This window comes from Denticeps clupeoides, chromosome 4 (genome assembly GCF_900700375.1).
Source record: "Denticeps clupeoides chromosome 4, fDenClu1.1, whole genome shotgun sequence".
NCBI classification, from domain to species: Eukaryota; Metazoa; Chordata; class Actinopteri; order Clupeiformes; family Denticipitidae; genus Denticeps; species Denticeps clupeoides.
Window position 1 is genome coordinate 29,884,708 of NC_041710.1, and position 21,680 is coordinate 29,906,387.

General features: G+C 43.6%; 1 protein-coding gene across 1 annotated transcript; it reads left to right on the top strand.

The window, feature by feature from the left end:
• Nucleotides 1-1,534: 1,534 nt before the first annotated feature.
• On the top strand, nt 1,535-18,387 carry rem2 (RAS (RAD and GEM)-like GTP binding 2). The gene is made up of 5 exons (XM_028975521.1): nt 1,535-1,860; nt 3,652-3,970; nt 4,343-4,416; nt 10,880-11,057; nt 16,248-18,387. The coding sequence occupies exons 1-5, from the start codon at nt 1,801-1,803 to the stop codon at nt 16,583-16,585; spliced, it is 969 nt and encodes a 322-aa protein (XP_028831354.1). The 5' UTR covers nt 1,535-1,800; the 3' UTR covers nt 16,586-18,387.
• Nucleotides 18,388-21,680: the final 3,293 nt, after the last annotated feature.

Below are 21,680 nucleotides of genomic sequence, written 5' to 3' on the forward strand. Positions count from 1 at the left end.
AGTGATGCCGGTTGTGCCATTAATTGCAGAGTGGAAATGACTTGCAAACGCTTGACCTTAATCAAGAGCAAGATGATCTCCCCGCATCGGAAACACGTGGCATTTATTGAAGCTGTTGATTAATTGCTTTGATTGTCGCTATCATGAATCTGGATTCTTCTGATGTACTCTGGAATGATGAGATGCTCTTTAGCGCCGGATTAACAAGTTCATCGTCTCCATGATTGCTTTATTTCACTGCCTGACTGGGACCTTTTCGTAAGGCATTAGTGTGATTTGGCTGGGTTGCCACTGGATGGCAGTAGTCAAGTGCAATTCAAGTGGCCCAGTGAAATGCTCCCTGTGGACAGAATCCAGCTTTTAGGAAACCTCAGAGACACAGAGTCCACAAATCTCTAAAGATGTGCAAATCAAGCATTAAATAGATTTCTACTGTGAAGTGGTTCTTAATTACATTTTAAGTAACCATTTATCAGGTTTAATACCATAGAAATAGGGACAGTTGCAAAGATAGACTGATGGTGTACTATTCTCATGTTGAATCATCTTGGTATCTTAATATCATTTGTTCAGTCCTGTTTCGGTGTTTTAATGATGCTTGTTTTGCTACACAATCGTCCGGATTGCTGGAACTCTGACCAGCCACAGATGCTAAAGAGTGATAAGAACCAAAATTCAGATATTTAACTTCGGCCTGTTTCCACTGAAGGAACAGAACCCAGACAAGGTAAACATGAACCAGGCCCGAGGCAATCCTAAGATTTAGAGACTCTGAGGTCAACAATATTGCTAAACTAAGTTTCAAAGCGTCTTAATATGCTTATCACGGAACAACTAGCAAACCAGCATATATTGTAGAAAGAAACCTTCTGCTCCTGTGCATTTTTAGGGCACATGCATTTACAGAGCATGTGCAGGATTACTTTTTTGTTTCACCTTATCTGTATTGTGTTGTGAAAGTGATTGTCATTTTGAAAAACAACAATCGCAGCACACGGTGCACGGTGCTTTTATCCCATCATCCTCGGTGAGAAGTGGGTGGTAGTAGTCTAGTGGGTAACACACTCGCCTATGAACCAGAAGACCCGGGTTCAAATCCCAGTTACTACCATTGTGTCCCTGAGCAGGGGGGGACTGTCCCTGGGGGGGACTGTAACTACTGATTGTAAGTCGCTCTGGATAAGGGCGTCTGATAAATGTGCTGGGGTGCAGTATGTGGGGACACACTGACACACAAGGGGACCTCAGTGGCACCTTCACAGTTTGAGATCTGATGCTGCAACCTTCCGAATCCACTTCCAGGCCACCAATAAATCGGTTTATTGTGTCTTTTTTGTAACACGATGTTTATTGTATATCGTCCAGTTTTCACATGGCACCATTTTACACTGTATTGTATAGCCAGACAGACTGTGTGTGTGAGCGTGTGTGAGAGAGAGAGAGAGAGAGAGAGAGAGAGAGAGAGAGAGGAGCCCACTCTCCAGGTACTCGCCTGCCTCGGAGGGGCGGGGCCACGTGAAGGGGCGGGGCTGGCGGCGCTCCTCTCCTGGCGCCCAGTCTGCGCGCTGCCCCGCGCTCAGGTGGACTCCTCCGCTTAACGCGTTGGCGCCAACAAAGGCAGCCGCTCGGGACCGTTCCACGACGCCGCGCCGCGACTGTACCATGCGTCTCGGTGTCTGGAGCTGGCCCGGTCTTTGTTCCCCGTTTGACGGCGTGAGAACCCGGGAGGGGCGCCGGACACCGGCGGAGGGGAGCCTCGGCGGGCGGTGAGCACCTCGGCGAGCACCTCGGGGACATGCCATGGACGACGCGCGGCTCAGCCAAGCGCCTCTGCTCGGTGTGACGACCATGTCGGATCAGGTAAGAGCCCTACCACTGTCATATTTCCCCCCTCCCACGCCCCGTACTTCACGGCGGACACGCCCTCCCTGTCTGTCACGCGCATCCTGCCACTCTGTTTACATCCCGACGCGCAATTCTTCATTCATCACACATGGCCACCACGTCCAATTTCACCGTGTTCTAACCTTATAAACGTTGTTTATATTCATATGTTGCTGTTTATTCATTAAACATTTCCACTTGTCTAATCTAATGATTGTTTCAGTTATTTGTCCCCAGTTGGCCTTTAAGTACTCTGAGTAGAATCATTTCATTATGGGGTAATAATTGTTATGTTTCTGTCAATAAAACTTGACAAACCATTAATATAACATTAATATAAAATGTCTGCATGTTGAAAGGAGTGCCACTTCTTCACAATTCTTATCGGTAACTGCTCACCGAGGCAGCAGTGCTTTAACACATTTAATTTCATAATTATCAATTATATCTAACATATATGTTAATATATATCTTACAACAACAACAGAAAATACGTATCTATTCAAATTAAATATCTGTTATCTGTAGATTGCACCTTAATGTACCACGTAAAGCTTAACAACATGATATTTACATGAAGAATCGCGGCCATTTTTTTACACATAGTGTTCTGTGTAATGTTTAACCCAATTAGAGTGTGAATAAGGCAGCTCTTGCTAGATTGGACTGAGCGTGTAATACAGTTAAAGCAGTAATAGTCGAGCTCTGCCCCGGTCTCCCAACCAGCACCCTGACAACAAAGCCCCTGATTAATTCATCAGCTCCTGTGACTTGGTGGAAGGGCTGTTGTTTGTTGCCCGGCGCCGATGGCGATCCCCAGCAGCCTACGTGAGCTTAGCGCAGTCAGCGGCGTACCTGCTCCAGTCTCCCACCGTGCCCCTGCGTCTATTAATTGCTGTAATGATGAGCTTGTTAATGGCTCTTGTCTGCATGCCCAGTAGCTGGCAACATGGGGAACAGATTGATGAACGGTAAAGGATGAAGAGCATTACATTCTAACACGTACAATTCTGAGGAATAGCCAACATTGACATTTTAAAGAGGCTATTAGGGAACTGATTAGAACAAGGATCTACTTAGACTTCCAGAAGACATTTGATGTAGTCCTTCATGAATTTCAGGAAGCCTGGAAAGTGTTGACTTATAGAAAGGTAGTTTTTAGAGGTCCAGTGACAGTAGTGTCGTGAGTAGGGTCCCCCAGGGCTCTATGTTAGGGCCAGAATGGTTCCTCATTTACATAAACAGTATACAGCCAGGTTGGCTCGTGATCTCAAGGTTGGAGGTGTACCAGAGTGCACTGATAATTGAAAAATGCAAGAAGCCGTACAAGAAGCAGAATTATAAATTACACTATGGCTCTGCCGAAATCAAACTTGCAGAAAGATCTGGGCGCGAAAATGGATTCTTATGCATGGGGAAGTAATTAGACCTGTACAATCTGCAGATTGTAAATCAAGGGATATTATGATAAGATTATATAATCCACCTTGAATAATGTGTCCAGGTTTGGTCACTTAACCTCGAAAAAAGAAAGCAGGGCTAAACCAAGGATTCCTGCCATTAAAGGGGTGTCTTGCGAGCAGAGGTTGGCTGAGCTGAATTTTTCCAGCCTCACATAGCTAGATGAACCAGTGTCTGAAGGCAGCTTGATGAATACTGATATGAACATATAATTTTTGGGGAATATGTGGCACTTTATGGTTTTGACTGAGTTTCTTATTCCTATTTACACTATTTACACTAATATCCAGTCTCCGGCTTTCGCAGGGTTGTGGTCTGGCTCTTTCTGCTGCACCCCCTCTGCGAAGAGGGAGCACCCCGCTGCCAATAAAACACCAGCTAAGGCGGGAAGAGGCCGTTTCTGAGGACTACGATTGGGCGCCTGGGCTTGACGAGCCAGACCCCCCGCCAGTCAGTGTTAGTGGCGCCCAGGAAGAAACCCCATGTCAGTCTCCGCAGGGAAGTTATAATGGACCTCTGCGGATTGTGCTTCTCGGGCAGAACGGGGTGGGGAAATCCTTGCTGGCCATGTCCCTCGCTGGCCTGTCTGACAGGTCACTGTCACTTGACTCCGAAAGCTCTGCCGGTAAAGTTGCCTGAGTGTCCGCCGAGCTCTTAATTTATAGGCGAAGGCCACGATAACGGCTTTCCTGCTTAAGATCTATGCTGCATTAGCGCAGTAGAGAGTAATATCCTCGGCCCCTCTCTAAACCCATTCCACAGTATCAGTTCTGGACAAAAACATGTCTGCGCACAGGGGCTGCTTTACATAAAACCCATTAGAGGCTGTCTGACGAGGTCAGAGCGGAATGAGAATGCTGCAGAATGTGAATTCATGCAGTTGCCTTAATTGCACCTCAGCCAGGCATGGGCTTGTGAGCTTGACTGTGTACATCCATGTGTGTGTGTGTGTGTGTGTGTGTGTGTGTTGTATTCATTCATTTATTTATCTGAGCAGGAGAGGGCTACCAGCGCAGAGTGACCGTGGACGATGAAGACGGCACAATCTTGGTGTATGACAACTGGAAACAGGTCAGCTGAGTCACAGATTACATTTTTTTATTGTTCTTTTTTTCCCTACACCTATGTTGGCTTTCAGATGCCCTCCAGCCGTCGTTCCGTCCCCATACTGCCTTGTCAAAGTTAGTCTGAGGCTCTATACATGAATTAGGGATAGTTGACCTTGAATCTGAGTGAAATCAGGAAAAGATTGTGTGTGTATGTGTGTGTGTGTGTGTGTGTGTGTGTGTGTGTATAAGGCCTTGGGGTGGGTGGGCAGACTCTTGAGCAGATTGCCCAAAGCTTATTATAATTTTTTTTCTGTTCCACTTGCAATTTCTTCGTTTTCCACCACAGGCTTACAGCAACTTGCCACTTTTTGTATTCGATAGGACTGGATAAGGTCTGCAGGGATCATGTCCCACTCCAGAACTCTTCATCTGGACTTCAGAGGGGGAAAAAATCTGCTGTTTCCCATTTGATCAATTTAAAGAACATAATAATGGTAATGAGAGCGACGTCGAGTTTATCTTGGTGGGGAGCATCTGTTCCTACTCTATCTGGCTGAATAATTTACACTGTGCCTTGTCTAGCCCAAGGATTCTCCATTTAGGTCAGTGCACATGTCCTTCTCACAGTCCCTTCCTTCTGTCCACCCTTTCTTTCTCGTTCCTCCTCCTACGCTCTCTTATAAGTCCTTCTGCCGGCTCGAAGTCATGAACACATTTACTTTAGTTTGGTGAAATTAAAAGTGGTGTCATTTTGCAGCTCCGATGTGAGGAACATGACAATGCGAACAGAGGGCAAATAATGCTGACGACTTGCGCAATGAAGATGGGGGAAAATGCACAGTGCAGGCGAACTCTGACCCTCCAAATCATGCCTGCCGGTGCACCCGCCCTCTTCCCCAAACGAAACTCCCCGCGGGGTTGCCATGACTACCAGCACGTTGACTGGTGATGCAGCCATTGGGTGAACTCATGTAGGTCTCTGATCTCGGTTGTACTGTAGCCCCAAAGTCATCTCCTGCAGAGATGCAAGGTGCGCATGGTCCCAGGTCTGGATCCCTGAGAGAAATTTCCTGGTGAGCTGTCAGAAGATAGACATATTAAGAGAGAGATCGTTTCATTTATTACACTAAGAGGCATTTTGATGGTGATGGAGAATTTCCAGGAGGTGACTGGCTGATGACTTCACATCAAATCTTGTTCATAATCATCGATGCTTGTGTCCTGCAGATGGGGACAGGATGTCTCCATCCTTGAATACACAAGGCTGAGGATCAGGATAGAAGTGATTCATCATAACTGTTATCTTCACCAGTAGTAATACACGTGTTACACGTGTGTGTGTGTGTGTGTGTCATGTTGAACTGTCACTGGCGTTGCAGCTGAAAACCGCTGACTAGTGAAATGAATAACACTGATTATACAGTATATTACGCAAACAGTCCGTTCGAAGCTGAAAAATACTGTAGTATGTGGGCTCCAATGGTAGATCGATATGGATAATCATGAGGATTAACCACGAGGCCACTGAAATTTGGAATTGGATGTAATATGCTACTGTAGTTTAAAGCAGGTCGTAATGGTGCCTCTTGGAGAGTGAAATCTTTTCTGAGGTGCTATTGACTGTGGAAAGGTTGAGCTAGACGATTTGACGATGACGTTTGGGCACAGGAATGGTGTGAAGAACGGGGGGTTGACGTCCAGATTCCCAGGTACTAACATCTTCATGTCACAGGAGACCATGCCTCTAGCTGGCGGTGGCACAAGGGGGACACGTCCAGCGTTAGGCAGGTGGATCTGTGTATATTGGGACGGTGTTGTTAGTACCTGTTGGGAATTTGCACTTCGGGACGTAGCTGGCGGCAGCCGCACTGCTGCTTCCCAAGCAGGCTGCCGAGGACGTTGCATTTTGAAGACAACAAAAAAAGAACAGATCGCGTCGCTGGCCACTGCTAGTTCACCTCCATCCGTTTGGCAGACACGACATGCTGAGTGGCTACAGTCTGCACCGCCGGCGCTCGCCCCGGGGAATTGAAGTGCTCCCGACAGCAGACAGGCAAGAGCAGTTTTTTTTTTTTTTTTTTTTTTAATAAGTCATCACCTTCACCAAAAATAGCCCAGGAAATACTTACTCTGTGACCTGACGGTGTGACGGAGAGGGTCCTAACGCGTCGTCGGCTCCCCCCGCGCTGCTTTCCAAACACATTTCAGGTGGCCCATAATTAATAGATAACGTTGAAGTGAAATATTCATGCACGAGAAGGTTGCTCTGCACAGGTGCTATCGTGGGATTTGTGTAAAAGCAAATATGCTTCTTGGTTCATTTATTAGATCCTGTAAAGGACCGTGTGAATTTGAGTGATTTTGTTAATACTTGTGAACTTTTGTAAACTTTTATAGTGATAATAAAGGCTTCACATTTACACTATAAGACGGAGGACGGCTTTTTTACTCATTTCTGTTTCTGTTTCACTATGACACACAAAACAGGATCGGTCAAGTTATAAAGAAAAGAATTTGGTTTTAGGTGTGGTTTAGGTCTTCAGTGTTGTTGGAAAAAAAATACTGTCTTTGCTAAGGAGTATTGCTCTTTATCAATACAGGGAGTGCAGAATTATTATGCAAGTTGTATTTTTGAGGAATAATTTTATTATTGAACAACAACCATGTTCTCAATTAACCCAAAAAACTCATTAATATCAAAGCTGAATGTTTTTGGAAGTAGTTTTTAGTTTGTTTTTATTTTTAGCTATTTTAGGGGGATATCTGTGTGTGCAGGTGACTATTACTGTGCACAATTATTAGGCAACTTAACAAAAAAACAAATATATACCCATTTCAATTATTTATTTTTACCAGTGAAACCAATATAACATCTCCACATTCACAAATATACATTTCTGACATTCAAAAACAAAACAAAAACAAATCAGCAACCAATATAGCCACCTTTCTTTGCAAGGACACTCAAAAGCCTGCCATCCATGGATTCTGTCAGTGTTTTGATCTGTTCACCATCAACATTGCGTGCAGAAGCAACCACAGCCTCCCAGACATTGTTCAGAGAGGTGTACTGTTTTCCCTCCTTGTAAATCTCACATTTGATGGACCACAGGTTCACAATGGGGTTCAGATCAGGTGAGCAAGGAGGCCATGTCATTAGTTTTTCTTCTTTTATACCCTTTCTTGCCAGCCACGCTGTGGAGTACTTGGACGCGTGTGATGGAGCATTGTCCTGCATGAAGATCATATTTTTCTTGAAGGATGCAGACTTCTTCCTGTACCACTGCTTGAAGAAGGTGTCTTCCAGAAACTTGCAGTTGAGCTTGACTCCATCCTCAACCCGAAAAGGCCCCACAAGCTCATCTTTGATGATACCAGCCCAAACCAGTACTCCACCTCCACCTTGCTGGCGTCTGAGTTGGACTGGAGCTCTCTGCACTTTACCAACTCAGCCACGGGCCCATCCATCTGGCCCATCAAGACTCACTCTCATTTCATCAGTCCATAAAACCTTAGAAAAATCAGTCTTGAGATATTTCTTGGCCCAGTCTTGACGTTTCAGCTTGTGTGTCTTGTTCAGTGGTGGTCGTCTTTCAGCCTTTCTTACCTTGGCCATGTCTCTGAGTATTGCACACCTTGTGCTTTTGGGCACTCCAGTGATGTTGCAGCTCTGAAATATGGCCAAACTGGTGGCAAGTGGCATCTTGGCAGCTGCACGCTTGACTTTTCTCAGTTCATGGGCAGTTATTTTGCGCCTTGGTTTTTCCACACGCTTCTTGCGACCCTGTTGACTATTTTGAATGAAACGCTTGATTGTTCGATGATCACGCTTCAGAAGCTTTGCAATTTTAAGAGTGCTGCATCCCTCTGCAAGATATCTCACTATTTTTGACTTTTCTGAGCCTGTCAATTCCTTCTTTTGACCCATTTTGCCAAAGGAAAGGAAGTTGCCTAATAATTATGCACACCTGATATAGGGTGTTGATGTCATTAGACCACACCCCTTCTCATTACAGAGATGCACATCACCTAATATGCTTAATTGGTAGTAGGCTTTCGAGCCTGTACAGCTTGGAGTAAGACAACATGCATGAAGAGGATGATGTGGACAAAATCATTATTCTGCACTCCCTGTACATGTGAAAATGTATTGGTAAAAGTTAAGCTTGGACAAAAGACATTAAAAACTAACACGTGTGTGTGTGCATGTGCGTGCATGTGGTGTGTGTGTGTGTGTGTGTGTGTGTGTGTGTGTGTGTGTGTGTGTGCATTTTGGTAGTGGGTCAGCCCAGGCAGACAGATGGTCTCTGTTCTGTTCCCTGCTGCTGAGGTGAGGGTGGGTGGGTAGAGGGGGTGTGGGGGTGCTCATTCCAAAACAGAGAACCCGACTCAGCAAACCTGAGTGGATAATCTTGCCATCCAATTACAAGATTTTCATCCTCTTTAGATGATGAAGGGCCTGTTCTTCTAAAAGCCTCTTCTCTCACCACTCTCTCGCCCCACTCTGCTCTCTCTCTCTCCCACTCGCTCCCCCTGACCTCCAGTGGGACTGGACCCTGGCCTAATTTCAGTTTAATCTGCAGTCTGCAGGGACCAGGTCCAGCCCGGCTGATGCGCGAGGGATAATTTGTATTCGCTCGGGACTGCTGGTAAAAAGAAATCGTTATCAATTTTCTTGCAAATTCGTGTAATCCACTGATCTCTGCTGAACTTGTTTTTAAGTCCTGTGTCAGATAAAGACAAGTTAATGGTCCTCTTTAGAAACGCTGATAGCTGCAGAACGGCATATTCCCAAGTTGTCCTCCCTCTTCCCCCCTCTTCTTTCGGTTTGTGTTGGCAGGGTGTCTTTGGTCATGGTGCATTAAGGTAATGGGGACAGTCCGCCTGTCTGCACATGCTGCAGAATCAGTTTTTGTGTTCATTTTAATGTATTTTACATCCATTTGAGTTCCTCTGTGGCCTATGAGGCATCATCTTTAAAAAATACAACCTCCTGGTCCTAGGTAACTACCCCACGGAGTATTTGCGCCATAGATGCAACAAAGCTGTGATGCAAATGGCCTTAAGAAACAGTTTGATTTTTTTTTTTTTACTTTCCCGGTGCACAGTCGGCAGAGGCACTGTGTGAACTCTTATTTAGTCACAGAGCCCATCCCCAGGAAATAAATTGAGATGTGTTGACTATTTCAGCAAAGACCTTCTCAGAGTTTTTGTAGACACTGACTCGTGACCCTGCAGCAACACTTATTAAATACACTTATTAAATTTCTCTGAATGTTAATAGACGGAGTGAAGTATCTATCCTGTGGAAATGATTATTTTTTTAATAATCAGACTAATCGGACTAGGATGAATGAGTACATGTAAGGCTTTGTAAATTCTGTAATACAAGACTGTGTGTGTCCATGTATGTGTGTTTGGAGGGGGCTGTGACGGGATGGTGTGGGGGGGCGGCGGGTGACAGATGGCCTGTGCCTCTGCCGAGCGGATGGGCAGGAGAGGCTAGCGTGTAGTGGAGCAGCCATTCATCCGCAAATCGAAAAGCCCTTTTACTTTGTGGCCTGGGAGAGCTGTTCATTACTGTGCTCAGATCGATCTCCGTTTCCATCCCTATCCTCCTTTTTACATTTTTTTTTAACTTTACAAAGATTAATGCTTGCTTCTCAGTGCCGGAAACCACGGCCTCCCCCCAATCATCCATCCATCCATCCATCCGTCTCTTTTCTTCATAACATTCACACCCCTCTCCCAGCTGAAGTGTGGCTGGTGGTGAAGGATTGGTTTGAAGATGCAGGGGATTCTTGTCGGCTTCTGTCACATGTTCCTCCTCATCTAAACATGTAGATGCCCTTCTAGATGCCCTTCCTCTTCCGGGCAGTGGAGAATATATGTTTATGTGTGTGTGTGTGTGTGTGTGTGTGTGTGTGTGTGAAGGGACATGTCTTCAGAGAGGCAAATTTACATCCATGGATGAGGATGTAGGCCGTTAATCATAAAACTAATTTTAGTAGTGGGCTGGTGGGTGTGTATTTGTGGCAAGGATTCAGTCTTGAGAGACCCAGAGGGGAAATAAATTTTATGAGATCCTGACCAGTCCCTGCTGACAAATATCCATTTATAAATCAAAGTGCCTTTTGTTTCAGCAGGCCTGTAGGTAGGTTGCAGTCTACCTGAAAATGGACTTCATTGAAGCCTTTTTGTCTTTTTGTACAGATATGTACAGAAATGAACGTTTTAGACACTTATGTTCAAACTAGGCATAGTATAAGCCATCTTCAGAATATGTATATGTGTCACCGTGTGCTGTACTGCAGTGTTTTACAATGACACGAACAGTCACTTTCACTTTCTGTAATGAACAATTTGAAAATAGTGCCCTTTGTCATTGAACAATTGCATAATTGTTGAATATTTTTCCCTCAGCTCCATCATGTTTCATCTTCATTTTGATAACGATGATTGGCTTGTCTGTTTTTAATTGGCAGGACATCTCCACGCTTCAGTGTGAAGTGGTGATCCTGGTATTCTCGCTGACGGACAGACGCAGTTTCCACCGCACCGCCCAGTTACGCCTCCTGCTCAGGGAGACGCAGCCACGAACTCCCATAATCCTTGTGGGAAACAAGAGCGATCTGGTGCGTTCTCGAGAGATCAGTGCAGAGGGTAAGGACACCTATTCACCTCCCCTACAAATCTCCATCTTTACTACACCTTATTTCATTGAAACAAAGGGTTGTTCTCACAAATATGGTTCTGCAGCAGAATGGCATTTGGGTTCACTCAGATCTTGATAATAATAATAATCATAACAAATTCTATACATCATCTGATTTTGCCTTTACAAATGAGTAGCAGCTAATCATATAGCATTTTCCATACCAAGTCTCTAAAAAGTTCCAGCGCTTCTGGAAGGGCCTGAGATGTGTGAAGCCGCCTCAATGTATTTTAAATGGTAAACTGTGTGGATGTTTCGTTCCTGATTTATCATCCCATGTCTTGCCTCCAGTGTGATCTGATTCGGAGAAGCTTTCTGACCCTATATGTGGAATGCACAAACACTTGATATAGTTGGTGGCAGTTCCACCTTTTTCTCTCAGATGCTGCACTTGGGCTTCTTTTGTGTGTTTGTACAGCTGCCTCCTGGTGGATTTGTTCTAGTGGCTTTCTGTGTTGTATTTGTGTTGAGCTTGAGTGGCAGACAGAGTGACTCATGCAGGAGCTATAAAAAGTGTATTTTGCTTTCTGTATTCAGTTTATTGTGTTTCAGCGCACAGCCATTATGCAATTTAATGAAATTTCTGCCTTTTTATATCAGTTACATATTTCACATCTTGATATAATTTATAATATTTTAATATATGTTTAGTGACCTTCTATCAAAGTAATGATAGAAATTTTTTTTTCACACAACTTGAGATTAGGGAGAGAATTGATATTTTAAAATTACTCACCCACTGTACATACCTGTACTATACATGCCTAAGTCTGCACTTCCGGAGGCCATCTCGGGACACACTTACCCAGGGTATACAAATTCCAAAAAATTCATACATTAAAATAATTTTTTCAACATGATTCCAAAATATTTTACTGAGGAGAATAAAGACATGTAACTCATCTAGAAGCAAGGAACTAATAAATCACCCTGTTTGTATAAAGGTCACCTGACATTTTTTTTTTTGCCTTTATGTATCGGTCTTTGTGTCCCGTAATATTGTGTATCTGGAGCCTCTTTGTGAAATTCAGCCTTCGTGCAGAATTACAGCCACATTGATCCAATCCCACAATGAGATTTCCCCAGGACACACCGTTTTGGTGTCTGTAGCTTTATGCTTTATTTTTTTTCCCGTTCAGTCAGTAACACAATTGACACATGAAAGTGTTTATATGTATCTGTGCTGTCATTTACATTTACATTTCCAGCCTTTATCAGACATCCTTATCCAGAGTGACTCACAATCCGTAGTTACAGGGACAGTCCCCCCCTGCAGCAATTTAGGATTAAGTGTCTTGCTCAGGGACACAATGGTAGTAAGTGGGATTCGAACCCGAGTCTTCTGGTTCACAGGCGAGTGTGTTACCCACTAGGCTACAAGCGCATGTGTACTACCCACTAGGCTACTACAACCCTACCACACTGTCATCATTCATGGCCTTTTTAAATCTATTAAATTATTAACCTTTTCATAATTTAATAGATTCATTTTCATTTAACTTGTTTCAATTACGACAGACAAGACCGGGAACAAGAAAAAGGGAGAGAGAAAAAGAGACGCTGAGGAGAAAGTCAACATATAGAGGAGGGAGAGGGGAGAAGAAAAAAACCACAGCACAATCAACATCTGTATAATGATTATTAAATATGAATTATCAGCACATAGTATTAATAATACATGTAATATAATAATAAATCAGTAGTATATAATATAATTTTATATATATCTATTCGGCCGGTAAAGACAGTGTGTGTCTATGAAAACGTGTTTGTGCACCAGTGTGCATACCCGAGTGTTGGAACGTGCCTGTGCCCACAAGGTTTCTGCATGTAAGTAGCTAATGGTGTGTGGCAGGGCATGGGAGTCCCAGGAGAGCCACCGCAGGAACCTTTTGCGGCCCAAATCAAGAAAAGGGGGCAGAGGAGCTTTAAATGCTAATCAGGAGGAGATAGGATATATAGAAGAGCACCATCTGTTTTCTTCTATATAGGCCATAATATTAGAACTTATCAACAATGATACTTTGTATTTCGAAAGATATCCAAATTTCCTAGGAACATCTGCTCATCCAACAACCCTCTGACATCAAATGTTTAAATCGAGTCTTTTTTTATCTACTCTTCCATTAAAAGTTGGATTATCGCTGTAAGGATTTGATCCTATTTGGCCGTAAGAGCATTATGTCAGGCAATGATGCTGGGTGATTCGGTCTGGCTCGAAAACAATAGCTCGGATCATCCCAGAGGTTTTTTTTTCTGGTAAGCTCGAGGTCTTCATGCTGGCCAGCGAAGTCCTTCTGTTCCACTGGCAACAGAACTAGTTCTGTAGGAGACTCATCCGTGTGCACCTAACCTTCCCAACATTCAATTACAAAGCACATTATATATGTAATGCTCATATTCATTTTCTTCCTATAATTTGTAATTTGCAGCTCATTGTCCTTGCACAGCTGGCATGTGCATAATTAAACAACATTTGATAGTCAGAAGGAAATGTTTGGAGAGAAGAGCCGTCTTACATATGGTATAACATGTGGTCTTCACAAAAGGAAAATATGAAAGAAGCACAAGATGCTTTCAATTTACATGAAAAGTCTTCAAAATGAGCAATGAGCGACAAGTCATTTCACAGCCATCACGGTCGCTGTTATGCAGGTGGGATGAATGTAAAAGGTCATCCCCGCTCCTGCTGTCACCACAGGAACATTTTTTTAAGTTGGACCCCGTTCCCGTGGAGAGCCAGGATTATGACCGCTCCCCGTTCCTGTGCAGCTCTGCTTTTATAAAGAATGCGCCTCTTGCCAAGTCTAATATATTGTAATATGTGGTATTTATTTTCAGCTAAGTGGTCTACTTTCTCCATTGTGATTCTCCATAACAGTCATCTGTGTTATAACTTAACGACCAATAATTATAATGGTTTCTAATGATTTCTTGTTACAATATAATCTAAGTTTTCTTTTGTGGGTCCGAGTCTCTCTGGCCTGTGGTGTACATTTGAGCGCAGTTGGGCCGAGTGGATGGTCTTCCTCTACTTCTGCTTTTGTTCGGTGGTTCACATCTATAACATACCCGACCCTGAGATTGATCGGGCTGAATTCAAGTTTCCCGTCCCAGCCTGGGACAGGCTCCAGCTTCCCAGTGAACCTTACATGGATAAGTGGCTTTTAGAAAATGGAAATGTGAGTAGCTCTTCAGCTTTCCCGCCGCTGCTGACACTTTGCAGCTGAGCTCATAATGCTGATGCCGAGCCATTGAACTCTGAGCTACTAGACGTTTCCACTTCACTGCAGCGTCAATTAGAGTTGACTGGGGCAGCTGTGCCAGAGCGCCAATGTGGCTTCCTGTGATGGCGCTGAGTTTCAGAGTTTCCCCCCCGACCGCCGCTGCGAACTGTGTGATGTTTACATAACCAGCAGAATCCATGTACAGGAAGGGCTCGTGGGCCACGTTTGGACGGACACGCTGTTTGTAGGGTCTGGTAATGGGGTCTGTTGGCGGAGCCGGTGGGCTCTTGTGGCAGATGTTTGTTCCTGTGTTTCGTCGGCGTTCGTGTAGGCTGTTCCCGTGGTGTGAGGTGTCACGTTCGAGCTCTTCCACTGTTAGCTTTCTGGTTATCTCTCTCCAGCAGGGTAGCAGTGCTACCAAATCTATGTGTAGTTTGGTGAGTAAAGGTCCCTTCCCTCACCCTGCATGGCACGCAAACACCATGCCATTTGCGTGTAAATGTGTGATAAGAAAGGCGCATATGAAAATGGGGGGATAGCTTTCATTCTAATCGTGTAAATGGTTATTTAGTTCAGGGGGGGCAGAGCGAGGAGCAAGGCGTGCTCATGCGTTCTTTTTCCCCTTCATGGCTGTAGCCCGTGGATGGAACGAGGGATGGAGCAGCCGAGAGGTAAGGGACAGAGAGGCGGAGCTTTTATCTTTGCGCTGCTGTGGTCAGCACATCTTCGGCTGCTGTGACGTGTCCAGTGATAAGAAATCCATGTGAATCCATCCATCTATTTCTGTCTCTGCATGCTCAGCTGTAGGGGGGGGGGGGGGGGGGGGGGGGGGGGTATTTACACTGCCTATTTGTATATAGGACATTTGATATTGACATTGGAAATCGAAACTCACTTATGACCTAAAGGGGTGTGTCTGGTTTTTGTTTAAATGTTTTATTAGAGAGAAAATCAATTCATAGATGCAGCTTTCTGTGGATGTGGACCATTCTGTGTAGATTCACAGATGTCAAAAATCGATGTTCTGAATGTTAATTGAAAACGTAATGTTGTCAGAATGGAAATGGCGCACATCCGAAGTGTGTAAGTGCAGTGAGTGGACAGTCTGTGGCACATATCGGAAACTTCTTTTTTTAAAGGGTGATGTTCCAAGATGTTTTATCTTGATTTCATATTTCACATCTATAGTCACAGATTTGTCATTCCTGTGTATAGCCAAAAGCCATTTAAAAATCACACATGTCTTTGTGAATGAAATTGAATTGAATTCAAATGTTAAAACAACATTTAAAAAAATGTTAAAAAAAAACATTTAGTTTGAAAGGTACAAGTTATACTAAAAAGTGTTCATTTCAACTTGTTTTCTTTTTTGTATTCACACTATGAGAAAAAAACATGGAAAAAAGATAAAAAGATGCATAATCGTTTTATCAGAGCGTCAGAGTCCCCGGAATCATAATCTAATCAAATCGTCAGGTGCCCAGTAGATGTATGACTAATTCTGCGTACCATTATGGCCTGAATCTCTTTCCCACACGTCTGATTAATAGTTTTAAATATTTTGGCGCGATTTAGCCTCAAGAATAAATCACGATAAAAAATGTAATTTCCTATTTCATCCTCTCACTCCACCCCCCCACCCCCCCATCTCTCAGTAACACAGTGGAGTGACACAGCCCTGCTGAGTCAGAGAGTGGGCTGTGTCCATTCCACACCTCCCACCATAACACTCTCCTTTTTTTTTAACCAGCCCATCCTTTCGGCTCTGCTCCGCTCACGTGTTTGAAGGATCGTCTGTGTTGATGCTGTAAATGAACGGCGAGCTCCGGCTGCAGCTGTTGCTCTTGCCGAACATCTGCCCGTGTTTTCTCTCCTCGCTCCCCCTCACTCTCTCACTCTTTTCTTTGTCAGAAGCCCACTCCAGTGCCCTGATGTATGACTGTCCCTATCTGGAGCTCTCCGCCTCCCTGGACCACCGGACCTCCGAGCTGCTTGATGGGGCGGTGAGAGTCGCCCGGGGATACAGCGTGGGGCCTGGCTGGCCGGACGGGGCGCCCGGTGGAGGCCGCAGGGAGAGCCTGACCACCAAAGCCAAACGCTTCCTCTCTGGCCTGGTCCCTCGGTCCTATGGCAGAGACAGAGAGCGGGAGCGGGACAGAGAGCGGGGCGGACGGGACCTGAGCCGGCACAGGGCGAGCCGGATGATGAGGCAGAAATCCCGCTCCTGCCACGACCTTAGCGCACTGTGACAAATGTCAAGCAGGACGACCAGAGAAGAGGGATGGAGAACTAATGTATCACATATATGAAATGGGAGAAATCTGTACCAGGAACGGTGAGGGAGAACAGGGGATTTGCAGACGTCTCTGGTGTCCCCCTGCATTATATGAGTGGGATTACAGGTCGGAATCCCCGCTATGCTTCTCTTAGGCATCTTTGTGAGGCTCTGCAGCTCAGAGAAGGCATTCAGCCTTTTCCCTAGGAGGGAAAAAACTGTTGAGATAAATTCCCCACTAAAGCTACACAGGCTGGCACCATCAGTGGGGAGGCTTCTGAGGTTTGAGTGGGGCCGAGGAAACCAACGTATCCCTTTGGTTGTTACCCATCAATCGAGAATGACACGAAAACCTGTAGAGAATATCTGTAATTTGTCCCTGACCAGTTGGATCCATGATGGAGATTGTGGCATGGAGTATTGGCCAGTTGCGATTGAATGGAAGTGGGAACAAGTAAACGGAAAGGCATAAAATGAAAGGTTAGGTTGAACTTGTGACCTGCCCATAATTTCAATAATTTATATGAATTTTATATTAACAGACATTGCCCTGCTATCTATAATACATATATTTGGACAGAACATGTATTTCACAGCTGAACCCAAGCTGAACTCGACTGAAATGACTGCAAATACATTTCATACAAAGAAACCCGAAATCATTTAACAAAACTATTTCTGTTCTTGTAATGCAATTGTACCCACTAAAGACAGAAAGGTATCTTGCGAAATGGTTTCTTTAAAAAAATAGAAAGTAAGGTGGCATGAATATTTAACAGATGTCAGAACATGTAAGTAGTAAGCAATAGCATTTCCCAATGAATCAATAAAATTGACATATATTGTATACTTGCCCTGAATGGTCAAGATGGTTGGTTTTAGAGTTTTGCAATAATGCCCCGTATGTACTGTTGCTTCATTAAATCATAATCAAGTATGGATAATCTAAAAATGTATTTTATTTTTTTAATATCTTAATAGCTCATACACACATCTCAAGGAAAATGTTACAGAAGGCCCTACAATAATCCCAGTTTACAAGCATGCTGTGTAACAGAAGAGAGCTCGGAGCGATCAGAACCCACCCCCCTCCCCTCTCTGTCCAGCTCGGGGCAGAGAAATGATGACACACAGTCTTCTTTTTTTCTGCATGGGATCTTAGTTAAAAACTATTTCTGCAGATAGGACTAAAATAATACTCAACGTCATAGAATAAACACTTTTTTTCCATAAAATGTACCAAAACATGAGTCAGATGTCACATGATCGTAGGTCAGTGCTGAATTCTCGCAGGAATGACAAATGTTTGGTGGAAAGATAAATGCACTCATGTAATTCAGGGAACATTTCACTTTCATTTTGTTACTGAAATGCATGACTTTTGTGTGGTGTCTCAACATATGAATATATGCTGGTATATAGAATTTATAATGACAAGTTATCAGATGGAACAAACCCTTTAAGAGTGTTAGTGTATGGTTTGATTTGGGGTTGAATTGTATGTGTGGCTAATATTTATAATACAGTAATACAACAGATTAACAAGAAATAAATGCTGCTGTCTCACTCCGCAATCTACGTAATCACACCTCTTCCCAATCTCTTTTGATCTTGACCCGTGTGCCATCTACAGATAACTCAAAAAGCAGGAGATACACAGAAGGCCAAGGGAAAGAGGACATTTTTAAAGCATGCAATACTTGTTGCCCCCAAATGGCTGCATTAAAAAAAAAAAACCTTTTGCTGTCAATTCCTGTCCTTTTAATTCCAAACCAGGACTGCAGTAGGACTGGAATGGGACTGCAGACAGACGAAACGCATCATCAGGAGACCGCTGCCATTCTCCCACATCACCCTCCGACGGGGGATGATCAGTATATTTAGCTGCTAAGTCTTCATGAAGGTCATTCCACGTGTTACTCTACGTACTTCACATTTTTGTACATATCCCAAGGAAAGGACACTGCTGTGACGGCTGGCCACACAGGTTCATGCCACGAGGAAACGTTCTGGAAGCGTTGCTCCGATGGCTGCGTGGCGGTGTCATGTCCTCACATGTTGGTTACTGTCACTGAATGGCCATCGCTCTGACAAATAAAAGCATTTTGTCGATTCCCCCGCTGATGTCTTTTTCGCGCCTTAAACAATCAGGGGAGAAAAAAACGAGAAAAGGTTAATTCACATAACACCACTATCAAGCAGCCATTGTGTCTCGTAGGGCGGATGGGGGTTTTAGTGAAAATAAAACGAGGTGAGATGAACATGACAAGTGATAGTTGCTCGGTGACTGTTGTCAAGGAGACAAGGAAATGAGTGTCCTACCACGAATACTCTTAAAGCTCCTGCTTCTGGCTCTTACTGTGTTTTTTTGAGTGGCTTGAAATCGTTTGGGGTTTGATTTGCTTGTAATTTGGCAGATAACAAGAGAAATGTTTTTGAAATGACAGGTCAGACAATGTTTTTAGAACTGAAAAACCATTTCATTATGATGTAATGAGAATGAAATGGACTAAGTGAGACAAGTTTAACATAGTTACAAGAATCTGAGGAACCCCCTTGGTGGAGTTATACAGTAGCTCTTAGGCAGTCCCACTGATTAATGTCCTGGTCCCTGCAGCAGGGGACGAGACAGGTCACCTCTATCTACCACTGGCACCACTTTACGAGAAATAATATAGGGCTTGGTTTTAGATATTTGTTTTCGATATTTATTTAAGGATGCTTCAGAAAGCTTCGGCGACAACCCATAACTTAGTTCAACTTTATTTAGACAATTACAGAGCTGCTGAATGATGAAGTGAAGTCAGGGGAGGCCGGTCTCAAACAGACTGTACTGTTTTATTGCTGCTCAGTACACCGAATGCAACAATAAAGCGATTGGCCAGCTGATGCCCAACCTACTTCTGGGGATTCTCTGCAGTCTAAATCCGACCGCTTAAAGTAATGTTCGCTTTCCCCGGCTGGTCGCTGAGTCTCTCAGGATCCATGTGAGCTGTTTTCACTGCACTGAGCATCTTATTGCCCTTTAGGGTCACTGCCTCTCCTCTACTCGCTTATGCATAAACAAGATTGAATCAATATCAAAATAAGAGCGCTCCCACGTGCAAATAAACCATGGGGCCGGGGTTAGGGTTCTTAAGGGGCTTCGCATGTAAGAGCACTGGAATTCCAGCTCCCAGATGAGCATTACGTCAATTACACAAACAAGCTATTTGACCTTGATTTGAATCTTCTTAATCTGTATTAATCGTGTGTCATGTGGCAATAGCACAATTGCATGTAAATTCTGGGACAAGATGAATGCCCTTTTTTATTTGCAATGCATAAACAAAGAAATAATAACATGTGAAAAAAACATTCTGTTTAAATTAATTAATTCATTCATACAGTCCTAAAAGGCATTAAAAGGGTCAAGTAAAAAGATTAAATACAAAAGATTAAATTTACAGAAATCTAGTCTTTTCCACAATCAGTTACAAATCTTCTCAAATCACCTCTTTCATCCTTTCATAAAGTGACTAATTTCAGTAATTCAAATAACCTGTCAAATACACACAACAATTAATGTAAGGCTTCATTGCACATACATTTTGCTAAACTTATTTAACAGTGGAAAACAATTTCATGATGCAGTTACAGCAGACTCTTCTTTTTTTTTTTAGATTTTCTCAGCCACTATGAACATCTGCAATTTTACACTAAGTGTGGCCTGGCTGTGTTCGTGTTATCAGATCCCACTGTGAAGACATGGGTGACACTGTCCAGTGCACACTCACTGCCATCTAGAGGAGAATAAAAAAAAGTATCGAGTTACTCAAAACCATCCTTCATTTTTCTTTTTGGTTATATAAACTAAGCACAAATATGCAATTAAACATTGCTATTTTCCTGCAGAAAATTTAAAAAAGGGTCAAATGTAACCAAAACATGAACTAAGACAAAATGGAACCATAAGACCAGTGCAAATTACTGTCCTGAATGCCATTTGAAAGCATTTGGTATTTAGGTAATTAGGTAATACCTTTATTATGTTGACTTTTCTTATAGATAAATGACATGGTCATATTCTCAATTCCCAGATTAGGCTCTTCTCGCCTGTGGTGCTCTCTTCTGAGAGCACCTGCTCTCCTTCTGTAATCTATAATCTAGGGGACTTTCTGCTTGACCTCTTACAACTTTGTCCTTTTGAACTCATCAGCCTTTTTGGGCACTTCAAGGCTCCACTGTTCTGAGGCTTGAGTGTTACTCATCACCTGATCCGCCTAATGAGAATAATCTACAATGTAACAGGTTTTCTGTCAGAAGGTCAAGCATTTTGCTGCCCAGTGAACCAAAGTCAGTGTGAAAAAGAAGACATTTGTGAAATCCATAAAGATGTCCCCCACAAAATAACATCTATTTCTCACATTCTCTCTGGGTGAAACCGTTGCCAGGCTCTTGGTGATGAGTCACCACTTAAGGATCGAATGTGACAGAAAATTCCCACCCTCTTTACCAGCAGTGATGTACTGCCCGGTTTCTCCAAATGGGTGCTCTGATGGACTTTCAATGAGCACAACGGCTGACAGAACTGGTCACAAACAGAGCACTTGCAGCACCTGAAATGTGCAGGGTTAGTGCACTTGAAGACACATCAGAGGAATGGAGTTATCATGAAACTGATCAGGATGGACACATCCTGTTGGAGAGTTCAGTGAACAAATACTGTGCATTTGTATTTTGTAAAATGATGGAAGTGTAGGTTCATTTTACTGTGATGAAGCATGTGACAAACATGTAAAAATGGGTGTTTCATCGTCTTATGTGCACACATGTCAAGGTGCCACTGAGGTGCCGTCCCCACACACTGCTCCCCGGGCGCCTGTCATGGCTGCCCACTGCTCACCAAGGGTGATGGTTAAAAGCAGAGTGTTTCACGATCGCTTTCATGAACGGATCGGGTAATTTGCTAAATAGTTAACACATGGTCCTGTGTATATAATTCAAATTATATATATATATATATATATATATATATATATATATACACACACACACACACACACACACACACTACATGTGCTACACAT

Coding starts and splice junctions, on each gene's coding strand:
- rem2 (XM_028975521.1), top strand. CDS start 1,801: ATGGACGACGCGCGGCTCAGCCAAGCGCCTCTGCTCGGTGTGACGACC. Junction 3,971..4,342: donor TGACTCCGAAAGCTCTGCCG/GTAAAGTTGCCT, acceptor TTATCTGAGCAG/GAGAGGGCTACCAGCGCAGA. Junction 4,417..10,879: donor TGTATGACAACTGGAAACAG/GTCAGCTGAGTC, acceptor TTTAATTGGCAG/GACATCTCCACGCTTCAGTG.